The sequence below is a fragment of the Setaria viridis genome, chromosome 1 (genome assembly GCF_005286985.2).
Source record: "Setaria viridis chromosome 1, Setaria_viridis_v4.0, whole genome shotgun sequence".
Lineage (NCBI taxonomy): Eukaryota > Viridiplantae > Streptophyta > Magnoliopsida > Poales > Poaceae > Setaria > Setaria viridis.
Genome location: NC_048263.2, coordinates 19,792,787 through 19,806,445, shown reverse-complemented (window position 1 = coordinate 19,806,445; position 13,659 = coordinate 19,792,787). Strand labels below are relative to the sequence as shown.

Below are 13,659 nucleotides of genomic sequence, written 5' to 3'. Positions count from 1 at the left end.
TGTGGGAATTTTCTCCCAATGGATTTGGACTAGAATTTTTGACCCTTTCTACCATGCTCTAAAATCTTTTTCATGATATCTTTACATTGGTCGGGGTTAAGGATCCGAGATCAAGGAAATCCCAAATCCACAACGACTCTTAAACATTTTTTTTGTTATATTATCATGATATAATAGATTACAAAATACCATAATGCTTCACTGACCCTCAACAAAACCACCAAAAGTAAAGGATGGATCTAGTTGCTGAAAGCATGAAATATACGCATAAGTTTATTAGTGACAACTGTCAACAAATTGTGAAAATTTATGCAAACTAAAATTAATGAAAGCAGAATAAAGCTCTCCTCGCAAGAAAACAGAAACAGGGTGAAGAGCTACTATTTAAATTGCAGAACATCCGCGAAATAGCGTTTAAAGCATCCACAAATTCAAGGAGCTAATCTGGAAGGTATGCTATTTACAACGTGACTCGTCACACTTTCCACCCATGTTACGCGAATCACTATCGCGGGCAGATTCAACGAATCTAACAAAAACACCCGTGCTTGTTGCATTACGAACTTTGTGTTGACTTTGATGCACCGAGATGGTGCAGCATGCAGATCGAAGGACGGGTCAAAACTACTGCCGCCGAAAGACATGCTCCTCGCCGGTGTCGTGGTTGACGTGCCGGATCCACCGGCCGGTCCCCCGGGCGCCGCCCCGGCTATGCAGGCTAGGCCCCTTCCCGACGCCGACGTGGAGAACCTCGACGCCCTTGCCGATGGGCAGGTAGACGGAGCGCACGACCCTTGTCCCGGCCGCCATGGACGCCGCGGCCAGCGCCGTGGCACCGCGCCGCCTTCCGTCGCCGTGGCGCACCACCACCATGCCCCTGGCCCCGGGCCTGGCCGCCCGCAGCACGGCCGCCGCGTCCCGCCGCCGCGCGTCGATCACTAGCAGGTCGACACCCTCCAGCCGCGCCATCGCCTCGTCGGCGTCGCTGGCCACGACGACCGTCGGGGACGGCGACGGCGACTCCGCTCCCGCGTCCGCGTCCTCCTGCGAGCGGACGCCGGCGAATACCGCCGCGGCGGACGCGGAGCCGCCCTCCGGAAGCACGCAGGCGTAGCGCCCGCCCGTGCGCCTCGCGGCTGCGGCGAGCGCGAGGCATGTGGCGGGCGGCCGTGAAGAAGAGATGGATGATTGCGCCGGCACGTCCGGCGCCTCGACGACGAGCTGCGCGTTCCAGCCGCCGGCCATGGCGGCGACGAGCTCGGCGACCTCCGCCGATCCGGCGAGGTCGTCGTGGCCGGCGAGCGCCCTGACGCCGTCGATGTAGGCCTTGGACGCCACCTCCGGACACCACACCAGCTTCATCTTCCCCTAATTCTCCCTTCCAATAGGAAACTTTGCGGCGAAGGAAGGGAATGAAGCATATACGGGGAGGAGGGTTTGAGTGGAGAAGGGGGCAGCCGGCGAAGAAAGAAAAATGAAAAGAGGAGTGAGCGGTGCGTGTATAAGCGGGCGCGGATATATGCGCGGATCTGTGGGCTGCGCCTGCTGAGGCTGAGCCCCAAGAGAGCGTTGACGAAGATCGCGCGGGGTGGTGAGTGGTGGTGCCGTGCGGCGGGTTGAATGCGAAATAAAAAAGGACAGCACGCAGGTCCTGGGCTCGGAAGAATAAATGTGGAAAGGCGCCGGTCACGTCGCGGCCGCCACTACCGGGCGGAGCGGACGGACGGACGGACGGGGGCCGCCGCTCGTGAGGGGCGGTGCGCGTGGTGGGTGGGTGTCACGTTACATATCCGTCAGGACCGAACTAAAGGCCTTCCTTGTCGTCTCGTGAGGCCCTACCGCTGTTTCTGGTTGTACTCGCATCCTACTGGTACTGGATGGTGATGGTTTCCGTTTGGGCTTTCTCATCCTCGATATGAGGGTGATGTCATGAGTTACGATGGGCTTTCTCTAGTTTTTAAAATTCGAGGTTTCATTTTGAGTTTGGAGGAAGGTAGGAAAAGGAAGGCTCAGATGACTTCTCCACAAAGGAATTTTGGATTGTATTGATGTGCTGAGTCAGTGCCAACTGTCAACTTGTTCCATATCTAGAAGCTTGTCCGGAATTTATACGGACAATACTTGAGCAAATCAATCCATTAAAAAAAAATGTAACAATTTTGCTGCGAGAGTGTCCTAATATTTCTCGTCCACCCGATGCGTAACTCCATTTGATTTACAGTGACAGGTAACCCGGTCGAGTTTCCAGTGGCAAGTTACACAATCACAGGGCTTTACTCGAAATTACTCCCTCTGTTCCTTAAATACAAGGTATCCAAGCATAAGAAATTTATTTTCAAATACAAAGCATTGTATGCACATTTGGATGATGGCTCATTTAATTCTTCTCGGAATTGATGGAATAAGGGTGGCTCATTGGTGGCTTAGTTTCCTTATTATCTGCAATTGCCATTAAAAATAGACAAATAACACAACTTCCAAGAGGGGTACATGCGTCCTTTGACACTTCTACTAACATGTTCTAATGCCATGTATTTCAATACACACAAACTAGTCAAGTTGGCATGCGGCGAGCGCTTATACGAAAGATGTTAACCTCAAATAATAATGAAATATAAATTTGTTATTTTACTATGCTCAAAGTAGCATCGTATCGATGCATGGAACAAAATAAATAAATAAAACATAATCTAAAATCAAATTGATCACATCCAATATTTAATTCAAATAATTTTTTTATCATAATGGTCATTCGAGCATTGTATAACTTTTTTCTTAGGAATTCACTAACGTTAGTGGATACTGCTGACGGGTTACCAATCTATGTTACACTAACTATTGGTTTTGATCGAGGTAAAAGATAAAATTAGCAATCAATGAATAATTCAATCATATTTTGCGAGTTTATGGAGTGAAAGTAAAGTCAAAAAGTAATAAAGCTATCACAGGTGAACGTAGTATACAAAGTTTAGTTATTATTTTTATACATAGAAAATAATTAAATATATTTTATACTTTTCATACCAAATAATAGAAAAAACCACCATGGATAATTTTTTAAAAAAAGATTAGGGACCTACTCTATGTATGGTGGGTCTCACCAAACAATGTGCGGGTCGCACTTGAATAGTGTGTGTCCCATGTAGGTCCTGCCCGAATAATATGTGGACCCCGGATGCATGAGGATGCTCCATACTTAGGAACTTTAGTATACTGCCTTCATTTTTATTTATAAGATGCACACACATATCAATATTCAAATTTTGCAATCTTTGACTAATAATTTAACTATTAATTTTTTATTTTTATAATGTAAACTTTATATAGTTGGATTCGTAATAAAATATACTCTATAATGATTATAAGTTTATAACTATAAATATTATAATATAAGATAAATGAATGGTCAAAATATTATTTGGAAGACCGTGCTAAGTCATACTATACCTTATAAATCTAGATGGAGGGAGTATGTATATAGATGACATAGTCTTTTTCAAGCTTATGGAATATGCGAAGATGAAAATATACCTCCCAAGCTTTACTCGAAATTACGGATGAATGATATAGCCTACCCCACAACCGTGTGCACCATGAACCCATCTAGATTGAGGGCATATAATAGAAAAGCCACAATCCGACCCCTCAACAATGCAAGGATCTAAACAGTCCTCCAGCTTTTGTAGCCACCTTTTTAACAATCCGGCTTTTAACAATCTCTACTACAAGCTACTCTCCCTCCGTTCCAAATTGAAAATCGTTTTGGCTTTTCTGAGTTCATAGATATTATTATGCATCCAGACATAGTGTATATCTAGATACATAATAATCTATATCTATACCTATTATTAAAACGAGTAACGTCTCTGCTAATTTTTTTCGTCCATCATGGTTATTTTACAAAAAAGTCCCTCAACTTTCAAGGAATCAACCCGCAGTCTATATTCTAAAGAGAGGAATGGCTCGGGTGGAAAAAGGAGGGAAGGGAGGGGGTTAAAGGGAAAAATGCTTCTCTTTCTCCAAAAGAGAGAGGCGCAGGAGGGGATCGGGCGCGGGCGGCGGCTGGAGCGGGGCGTCCCGCCGCTGCTCCTGTGCGCAGCCTCGGCGGCATTGCCAGCGCGTGCGCGGCGTCCAGGAAGAGGTCGCCGCCGCGGAGCTGTAAGCCGGCGAGCTCCCCGTCCGTCGTCGGTGATGCCGGCGCCCATGAAGATGCGGGGGCTGTAGAGGACGAAGGCGTCGATGTCGGAGGCCTGCTGGAAGAAGTGGATGCCGAGCGCCGAGAGCAGGATCCGCCGCATGACCGGGGACAGAGAGAAGACAAGGTCCTTCCAAACCTGCCACTCCTCGCCGCCGCTCCTCCTGGGCACGGTGACCACGTCGCCATCGACGCCTTCCGGCAAGCCCGCAGCCACCTTGATATCGGCTAGGCTGCCCGCCGCCTCCTCCGACATCTCGGTGCCGACGGCACCTGCGCGGCCGAGGCCGAGGCTGCCGCCTCCACGACGGACTTCCTTATCGCCAACCCGAAGCGCAGGGCGAGGGCTGGCGGCTGCAGGCTCAAGGACTTCGGCGCCGGCGGGAAATCCAAGTGGCGGCTGCGGCGCGAAGGGTCCTTCCTCGAGCTCCACGAGACGGGCAGGGCCAGGCTCGACTTCTGCCGGCGGCGCCTTCGCCTTGCGAAGGTAGTAGCCACCTGCCTTTGATCCCGCCTTCATTAAGCTTTGCTAAAATTCGAGCATCACGGCGTTTCCACTGGTTGATTGGGCGGGTTCAGGAGGGCTGGAGGCGGGTGCTCAAGGCGGCCATCAAGAAGTTCAAGGCGCGGCAGCGGCGGTCCCGGCAGGCTCCCCTCCTCCAGATGATGCTCCCCATGCTGTGATCGATCGATCTCGCGCGCTCCCACGATTTGCTTGTTTTTGTTTGATCTGTTCGGTCCAATTCTTTAGATTGAATATGAACGCTGTTCCACGCAGCCATGCTGTGCTTGTAGTATAATTCCGTTCAGATTTGTTGTAACCGTGCAGCTCTTGGTGGAGAGTATGATTTGGTACATTATTTCATCCACTTTTCCAGTATTTTCCTTTTCCCGGCATTTACCACCTGAAGATGGACCAGCCGAAGATGCCGGGAGTTCTTCATACAGTGTCCATGAAAATGAAACACGGATGAAGTTGATAGTTCATTCTTATTGATCATTCAATGCTAATCTCCTATGCCATATGTCTGGGCTATCTGTTCTGAAATTCTCGATCCCATGACGTGGAGTTTGCTTGCTTTGTGAAGAGTTGGTGGCTCGTGCCTATGGAACAATGCATGGAAGCGAAGGGGTCACTAGTAGAGAATTGGCCTTTAGTCCCGGTTGGTAGGGTACAAATCTTGGGACAAAATGACCCCCTTTTGTCCCGATTGGTTTATCCCGGATGGGATTCGAACCCACAACCTCCAGCCTCACGTGTAGCTTCCTTGCCATCCCACCTACACACCACATCTGACTAGATAGGGGATGCTATCCTTTTGTATTAACTCGTGGGGATCCTTTTATCCCCCTTTTATCCCGGTTGGTATTGCAAACCGGGATAAAAGGGTTCGAGGGATTTAGTCCTCTTTCAGTCACCTCGTTGGGAACCCTTTTATCCCGGTTGGTGTTTCCAACCGGGATAAAAGGGGGTCTTTTATCCCGGTTGGTGTTTCCAACCGGGATAAAAGGCTCTCGACCCTTTTATCCCGGTTAGTGTTACAACCGGGATAAAAGGGGGTTGGTGTTTCAAACCGGGATAAAAGGCCTCTCAGGATCTTTTTTTCCCACTAGCCTTTGCAACCGGGATAAAAGGTCCCGGTTGGTGAGCTCCCCACCGGTGACCGAGCTTTAGTCCCGGTTGGTGAACTTTTTGTCCCGGGCCAACTTTAAACCGGAATAAAAGGGGGCGCATCGAAAGTCAATTCTCTACTAGTGGGTCGATGCGAATTCTGAGCTGAGTTTCCGCACCATGGACGAGCTTATTAATGGCATCCAGGCGAGAACGAGCAATGGCCTCTGTGCCCATAGCTCCCTCCTCTCGCCCATGGTGATTGCCAATGGTGATTGTTTGGTTTGTCTGCTCCTCGAGCTCCACTGATGATACGGACCATGGATCCCGTTGTGTCGTCCGTTAAGACTCCGACGCTGCCGTCGCCGCCCGCGAAGGCTGTTCGCAAAGCTTTCCCGTGGCGGCAGCCACGGGACTGCTAGCTCCGTCGCTGGAGCATATCCGGCCATGCGGCTTTGCCTCGGCGGAAGACCAGACCACCCGTGCATTGGGTGTCAGGGTCCTATGTAATTGTCATCGTGGTTGGGTGTCAGCGTCGAGCAGTCACCACCGGGCATCAATCTACCATCTACACAAACAACATGGTCAGACCGAGACGACTCAGCACCGTCTTCTTAGGAAGACTCCTCAACGCCTGCTCTCTGATGCATGCTAGGTGCTTGACAAAATTACCAATACACCATGCGATTCTTAATTGATTGAGTTTTCTACTTCTTACTTGTTACTTTGTTTTAACGTCACTTGCATTGTCCATCCTGCTCCAGTACCAAGTACACCGGTGAACCATTGTTGTCGGCATGTAGGCAGGCGTAGGCGTGTCCAGGCCTCCAAGATAGGCGTGGAGAGCAGGGCGCAGGTGATAAGTTTGAACCACTTCTTTCTACTTAACTCAATATATTAGTTTCAATTTCTCACAAGCACGTGCTCATCTATTGTGTATGGAAATGGCATGAGTTCATCTTCTAAGAATCATTTATTTTATAGTTTAATAATAGGGTTTAATTTCACCTGCAGTGTATGCCCAAAACTAAAAAAGTGATATAAGAAACTGCGCAAAATCAAGAAAAATGTTTGTGTCTACGACGAAACTATTATTATTGTTCCGAGTGCAAAACCCGTAGCAACGTACGGGCATCTTCTATAAATATAGAAAAAACCAAAACAATCTACAATTTGGAACGGAAGGAGTAGCTTCTTAAAACCTCTAACATATAAAAAAAGGTTTTACCCATTTACTCGGCTATGCTAACGCGATGAAGCTCTCACTGATCAAAAATAAATGTTTTGCTTGCGTACTGATCGTTCTGCCACTGTTATGCGCCCCCAGTCGATGCGTCAAAAAAGATAAATCCATGGACCACTAACAATAGCAATGTACATACTGCATCGAATTTGCGCAGAAATAAATTATTTAATTTGGCACGCAAATGTGTTCAGGATACTATCTCCATGCGCCTAGTTTTAAAAAGGCTCACTCTGGTCATAGTTTTGAGACCCGTTTGCTTGCTTATTTTGAAATCCGAATCCGCTTCACAATACATGTTTTTGGTACCGTAATTGACTTCATCTTCCCAAAATTGATGTCCTCATGTTTATCTCATTCCCTGTCCCAAGCACCTACCTAGCATATAGCTTAGCTGTTAGCACAGCACCACACTACATACTATGATATGAAAAAAAAACAGACGACCAGAAACATTGCCCAGACAGACAAGTCTGACGCAGCAGGAGACTCTAAATTAATCGAACGGCGACACAGCTAGCTGGCCGGGTGTGCGCGCGCGCAAGGCAGACGGAAATCTGAAAGGACAAAAAAGAACGCAGGACCTGACGTGTAGTACGACAAAGGAGCGGACGCAATCCAACGATAGAAGATGCCGTACTTATCTACAGAGCTAGATATAGGTGAGGCAACGAACGTGACAGGGACTTGTTTATCAGCTTCACAAAGTCAACTGTTCATGCATCCAGCGCTGCTACACGGTGCAAATTGGATGGTAAAACTTCCGTACGCAGAGATCTTTAATCGCGCATGACAAAGTTGACTCAGTTTTACCTTATCGGCGAATTGCAATGATGCCTATGTCTATATATATATACACATATATATATACACATATATATATATACATATATTGGACATTTTCCTAGCTCGATGATGACTAGAGTTTCTTATGTATCTAGCTAGATCCAGTTGATGCAATTAATGTAAACCTTAGTTTGGCCTAAAGTTATGTATATGCACGGTCTTGAGTTTACAACTTTAGCGACAATTTCGATCGGTGTCATATCTTCAAGCAGAGTGTCCTGATGAGAAGGGCAATGATTATATATATTTACAGGTAAATTCGGAGACACAAAGGGAACAGTGTTATACGGAGTAATAGTTAAAGAAATTTGAATGGTTCATTTGTCCTTTGTATTTAGTAATAAGTCAATACTGAACCTGTCACCTATGGTATAAATTAATATGAGTAAAAAATCAAACTTCAAAGCGTTTGGTTTGACACAATCAACCTAAAAAAATGGTTATGTTGCCAATTCAAGCTAATCCACAATTATTTCATCCGACGAGGCAGTAGTTTAATTTTGGCACATACTCTCTCTCTCTTCCAAAATACTATTAGTTTTGTCTTTTTCTGGAGAGTAAAATGCACGGACGGTACATGAACTTGGTAGGGAGTGTCATCTAGGTCCCCAAACTCTGAAAATGCACATCTAACTCCCTAAACTTGCTTTAGTGCACGTGAGGTTCCAATCTCCATAAATCCATGTTAAACTGCATGGTGGCACGCTGATCCTTATTTTCAACTTTCGCAATTTACTGAAATTTATTAGAATTTTCTAGAATTTCTTTTGAGCTTGTTTAAGGATTCAAGGATTTCTAAGGTTTTATTTAATTTCCTAGGTATTTGAATGTTTTTCTGAAATTTAATTATTGAATCATAGGTTTTCATTGTTGCATTCATCCTGGAGCATTGTTTTTGGTTGCTGAGTTCAAATTTCAATTTGAATTCATTGTTTGAATTTCTATTGAAATCAGCCAAGTTTTCTTCTTCTTCTACCTTGCTTTCTTCTTCCTTTGGCCTGCTTGAGTTTAGAGCCCAGCTCGCCAACAGTAATAGCCAGCAGCCCGGCGGCAGCCCAGCTCGCCCGCAATAGCTTGCCGGCCCGACGCGTCTCCCTTGGGCCGCTGGCCCAGCTCTGCTCGTGCAGTCCCCGTCGACGTCATTGGCGCCCTGCGCCTTTCCGCCTTCGCCTCACCCGCTGACCGCCCAAGCCCGTGTGTCATCCCTTCCGGTGCGACCGCATCCGACTCGAGCTCGAGTCCGTCCGTGCCGCCCCCGTGCCCCAATCCGTCTTCGCCTCCCGGCCCTTGGCTCGCACGCCAAGTAGCGGCCCTAGCCGCCTTCCTCCACGACCTCCTTTGGCCAAATCTCCAAGCCGTAAGCTCTAGCGCCACCGCCCGAACTCGTTAACCCTAGCTGCTAGCCGCTACCGTCGATCTCCTCCACTGCGAGTTCCCCGATGACCAGAGTAGCCTCCGAAGCATGGTAAGGAGGTAACAAAGTGAAGAACCTAGTCCCAAGCGCTACCATGCAGTTCTCCGATTGCTTGGGCTCGCCGGAATTTCCTCATCCTTGCCGAGCCGCCTTGCCGGGCACATCGCTCTTGCTGCCGTGTAATGCACCGCAAGAACACCCTAGCTTGCTTCGTGTTGTCCCCTGGTCCCTCTAGGACCAACCCGCATCGTGATCCGTGGTTGGGCACTCGAATCTGAGCAAACTCCAGCAAGTCTCCCTTGTCTGCCGTCGCGCGCCGCCATCCTCCGCTGCAGCAGATGCTGCCAGCCGTCCAACCCCGAGCCAACAGCTTAGATCGAATCGGACCCAGGTCAAACCGGGTCAATACTGGTCAACCTGAGTCAGCTGCGACTGTTATGCAAATGAAACCCCCAACTTTGTCATTTTTGCGCCCGTCGTCCAAGCAGTTCAAAGTGTATAAGATTTTAGTCCTTTTTCTTCTGTTTTAACCCCTGCTCTTTTACAAAATCATGCCCGATGTCCTATTAAGTTCTTTTACGTGGTAGACCTTAGGTTTTTACACTTAATCATATTTTTAGCCCTTGGTTTCTTCAAGTTTAGCCCCTAGAAGTTTAGTTTTTTCTCGCATATAAGCCCCTATATTAGGGTTTTAAATCCGTTTCGAGCGATTCTTGCGCCTATGAGTTCGTGTTGAAGCATAGGATAATTTTATGATCTTATTTTGCTCTGTTGCTACTGTTTGGTGTATTGTTTTCTTATTTTAGTTCTTGTTTGCCTGTATGTACTTGTTTGATGCGCGAATAGAAGGATCGTAGTTCGAGGGATTCAAGAGCAAGCTTTTGAGGACTTTGAGCAGCATGAACCATTTTAGGAAAGCAAGTGGTGTCCTTGATCACAATTTCAACCTATGCAACATTTACTTTTATGTTCAATATCCACATGCTACGCACTTTTATGATTAAACTTGATGGGTCCTATTTAAGGTGTGCCTAGTTTCATCCTTATACCTTGATCAACCTGGGTTTATATACTATTGGGTAGTACTTGCTTACTTGCTCGGGTATGATGGTGTTAATGAACTCAATTATTAAATTTATTTTATTTATGCTATCCCTTTCATTAATACAAGATGATCGTACTCAATTGCAACATGGAGAACCACCTAGGCTATATGGCCTTGGCTTGGCTAATTAATTAGAAACCTTAATCTATAGTAATCTTACCAAAAGGGCAAGAGAGGCGGCAGATGAGGTATAACCCGGCCCTCATGCTGATCTGCTCTACAGGAGCTTCGCAGTCCTGAGAGAGATCTGAAAACTTTAGCAGGTTGCTACTTATTTGGAAATCTTTGTAAAGGCCTCGTAGTGAATCCCTAGCCACTCAACTTGGAAGTGTTTAAGGGCCTTGCAAACTTGAGCAACATGGGATACACGACTTATGAGTAAAGATGTACAACCTCTGCAGAGTGTCTAAAACTGATCGATCAGCCATGCTCACGGTCAAGAGCCACATGGACCCTCGCATGATTAATCTAATAGAAGTTAAATTAAATTGCTATTATTTATATTATTTACTATTGTTTTATTTATTTATGCTCATGCTTAATGTGGGTGGTATAAACTTATACGTAGTAATTGCTAATAAAACTTGACCAACCAATTAAAATGCTGACATGTTGTTAAACCAAAGCCTATCCTTGTATAGCCTTACACTACACATTCCCTATGCTTGTTGAATACTAACCATAAGTATACTCACCCTTGCTAAAACCGCTACTCAGACCAAGAATACTTTGAGGAGATCCCTGGATATTTTGAAGAATTTTAGGCGTAGGTCTGCTACCAGTCAAATGGCTGTGGAGTCGTCATCATCGTTGAAGTTCCACTGCTAGAATTAAGACTTATTTTTTTATTTGATTTAAAGACTTTTGGTCGTGTAATAAATTTAATACTCGCTTTATGCTTTGGCACTATTTATGGTATTTACTGAAGTCGTTGCATGTGTGAAACTTGATCCTGACGCACATGTAATTTATTCATCTGGTGTTACCTTTAAAACTGGGTGTGATACTAACTGTACGATGACGTGGACCTGACATGTAGGCCCTATATTCTCCCTCCCTTTCTCTCTCTTTCTCTCTCTCTATGTGCATTTTTTTTGCGGCTAAACTCAAGCGCGCGACAGACCTCGAGCAGTAGGGTAGTGGTGGCCCTGAGCAGTGCGGGCCCTCCTCGGGAGTGGGCGGCGGAGGTGTAACGGCCTCGGACAAAAATCCTTCGCGTCAATCTTAATCCGAGCCCCTAATCATCTGTCTTAGTTTTTCCAAGCCTAAGTGTTCAACCTCCAGGTCTTCCGACCCCTGCGATCCGACCCCTCGCCGTGGTCTTCCCAGTTCCAACCCTGCCGACCCCAACCCACCGTCTAATCTTCCTAAGCCATCCCGCAGCATCGCCCTCCAGTTCGAGCAGTGGACCACCGAGACTGACCGGTGGGCCCACGAGATCTTTTCCCCCAGATCTCCCGCGACAGGCGCACTCGAGTTGCATGCCCGCTTCAGTTTTCACCTGCCGCGTGGCTCAACTCCTCTGACGCCCGCCACTCCGCCTCGTCTTTGGCCCGCGACCGGATGGATTCTCGCGCCCCCTTTCCCAATCGCAGCGGAAGCCCCTCTGCAACCCTTTCTGCAGCGCCTCGCCGCCCGCGCCCATCATCACATCGCCAGATCCCGGCTGCAGAGCCCGATGCCGCCCGTCTTTTCCGTCACCTCGCCACAGTCGTGCCGCCCGGTCTTCGCTACACGACGATTCCTCCTCCGCTAACCCAGACCGTGGCAGCGACAACTCCTTTTCCCGCCCTGTCAGAAGCCGCCCCGACAATTTGTTGCTCCGCGCTCGCCCGCGCGCCCGCAGCCGCCTGTCTTCTCACCTGTGCGCCCTCGTTCCTAGCGCCGTTTCCCGGTCACTTCCATCAGCTCCACCGCACGACGACGCCCGCCTCCGCCAAATCTCAACCACCGGAAAACCCGCGCCTCTGCCGCCCTGACGTTTGTGCCCAATGACCGCCGGCGTCATCCCCGAAGTCCTGCTCCACCACCCTCGTCGCTCAATCGCCGCCCCGGCAGAGCACTCCATCGCTTCTTCCCCAGCCTTCGCGCCGCTTCCCCTTCTCACTTCCGCGCCGCTATAAAAGGGAATGCAGAAGTCCTGCCGGAGTTTCCCTTGCCCTAGCCCCCATCTCTCTTGCTCCCTGTTCGAGCTCACAGCGCCACCACCTAAGTCTGAGGAACTCCCCTCTCTGCTCAAGCTCCACCGTTTTCCCTGATCCGCCAGCCACTGCTTTCAGTACTGCCCAAGAGCTTGCTTGTGATCCACAAAAAGCATCGCCGCCGCCGGACATTCTCGCCGCCGTCCTAAGCCCTTAGTTCTTCCGCCCAAGCCTCCTCAGTAAGACGAAGGTAGGCTACCGACCCTTCTTCGTCTCGCCCGACCCCTCTTATCCGCCCGACCCCGGTTCCGTCTCGCCCGACCCTGTCTGTTCTGCCGACCCTTGTTCGCTTCGCCCAACCCCTCTTATCCGCCCGACTCCGGTTCCGTCTTGCCCGACCCTGTCTGATCCGCCGACCCTTCTCCACCTCGCCCGAGGGCTCGGCTGTATCTTTTTCTTTGAACCGAGGGTGTATGTGTAAAACTTGAGGACCTTTCAGCGTTGATTCTGAGGACCCCTAGTACATCAAACCCTCTAGATTAAGGGTCAGATCATAAGTTCCTTCCCTCCGACCCTTACCTCTTGATCTCCATCAACTCCATTGAACCTCCCCACCCTCCTGTCACTTGTCGCAAGTTTCTGGGCTCAGACTTGCAAGTGTTGTTGTTGAAATAACCGTCTATGCTAACCAGTGCATTGCATTCGTGTAGAGCTGCGTCTCGCCGACGGCTACTATGAGCTGCACTCGGTGCCAGAAGACGACGGTGTAGCTGAGCTCCTGCCCCCAGAAGCCGAAGCTGCCCCAGAAGTCGAGCAGTTCCCTTCCTCTTTGCTCGAAGGCAAGCCCCGGATGCATGAATCCCCTATGTTTTATCAGATTTGCGCATGCCTTCTTTAACATGCTTGTGCATTTACGTATAGGAGTTGTTTGGAACCCTAGATGCATAACTTAGCTCCCCTGATCTGAACACTAGCTATTGGACCGAGTAGATGCTTGCTTAAATAGGAAACGGTAAAAGACGAGTGATTCCCTGTCACTCGCGAGTTGTAGGAGTTGGATGTTTACACTTCTGTCACAACTATAAGGACGATGGACGGGGCAG

At 48.4% G+C, this 13,659-nt stretch overlaps 1 protein-coding gene across 1 annotated transcript; it reads right to left on the bottom strand.

Annotated features, from left to right (window-relative positions):
• Positions 1-247: 247 nt before the first annotated feature.
• Positions 248-1,868, bottom strand: LOC117854691 (uncharacterized). Its single transcript, XM_034736919.2, has one exon. It carries the CDS (start codon positions 1,360-1,362, stop codon positions 625-627), a length of 738 nt encoding a protein of 245 aa, XP_034592810.1. The 5' UTR covers positions 1,363-1,868; the 3' UTR covers positions 248-624.
• Positions 1,869-13,659: the final 11,791 nt, after the last annotated feature.

Bases quoted from the DNA above. Each gene is read 5' to 3' on its own strand.
- LOC117854691 (XM_034736919.2), bottom strand. From the start codon at position 1,362: ATGAAGCTGGTGTGGTGTCCGGAGGTGGCGTCCAAGGCCTACATCGAC.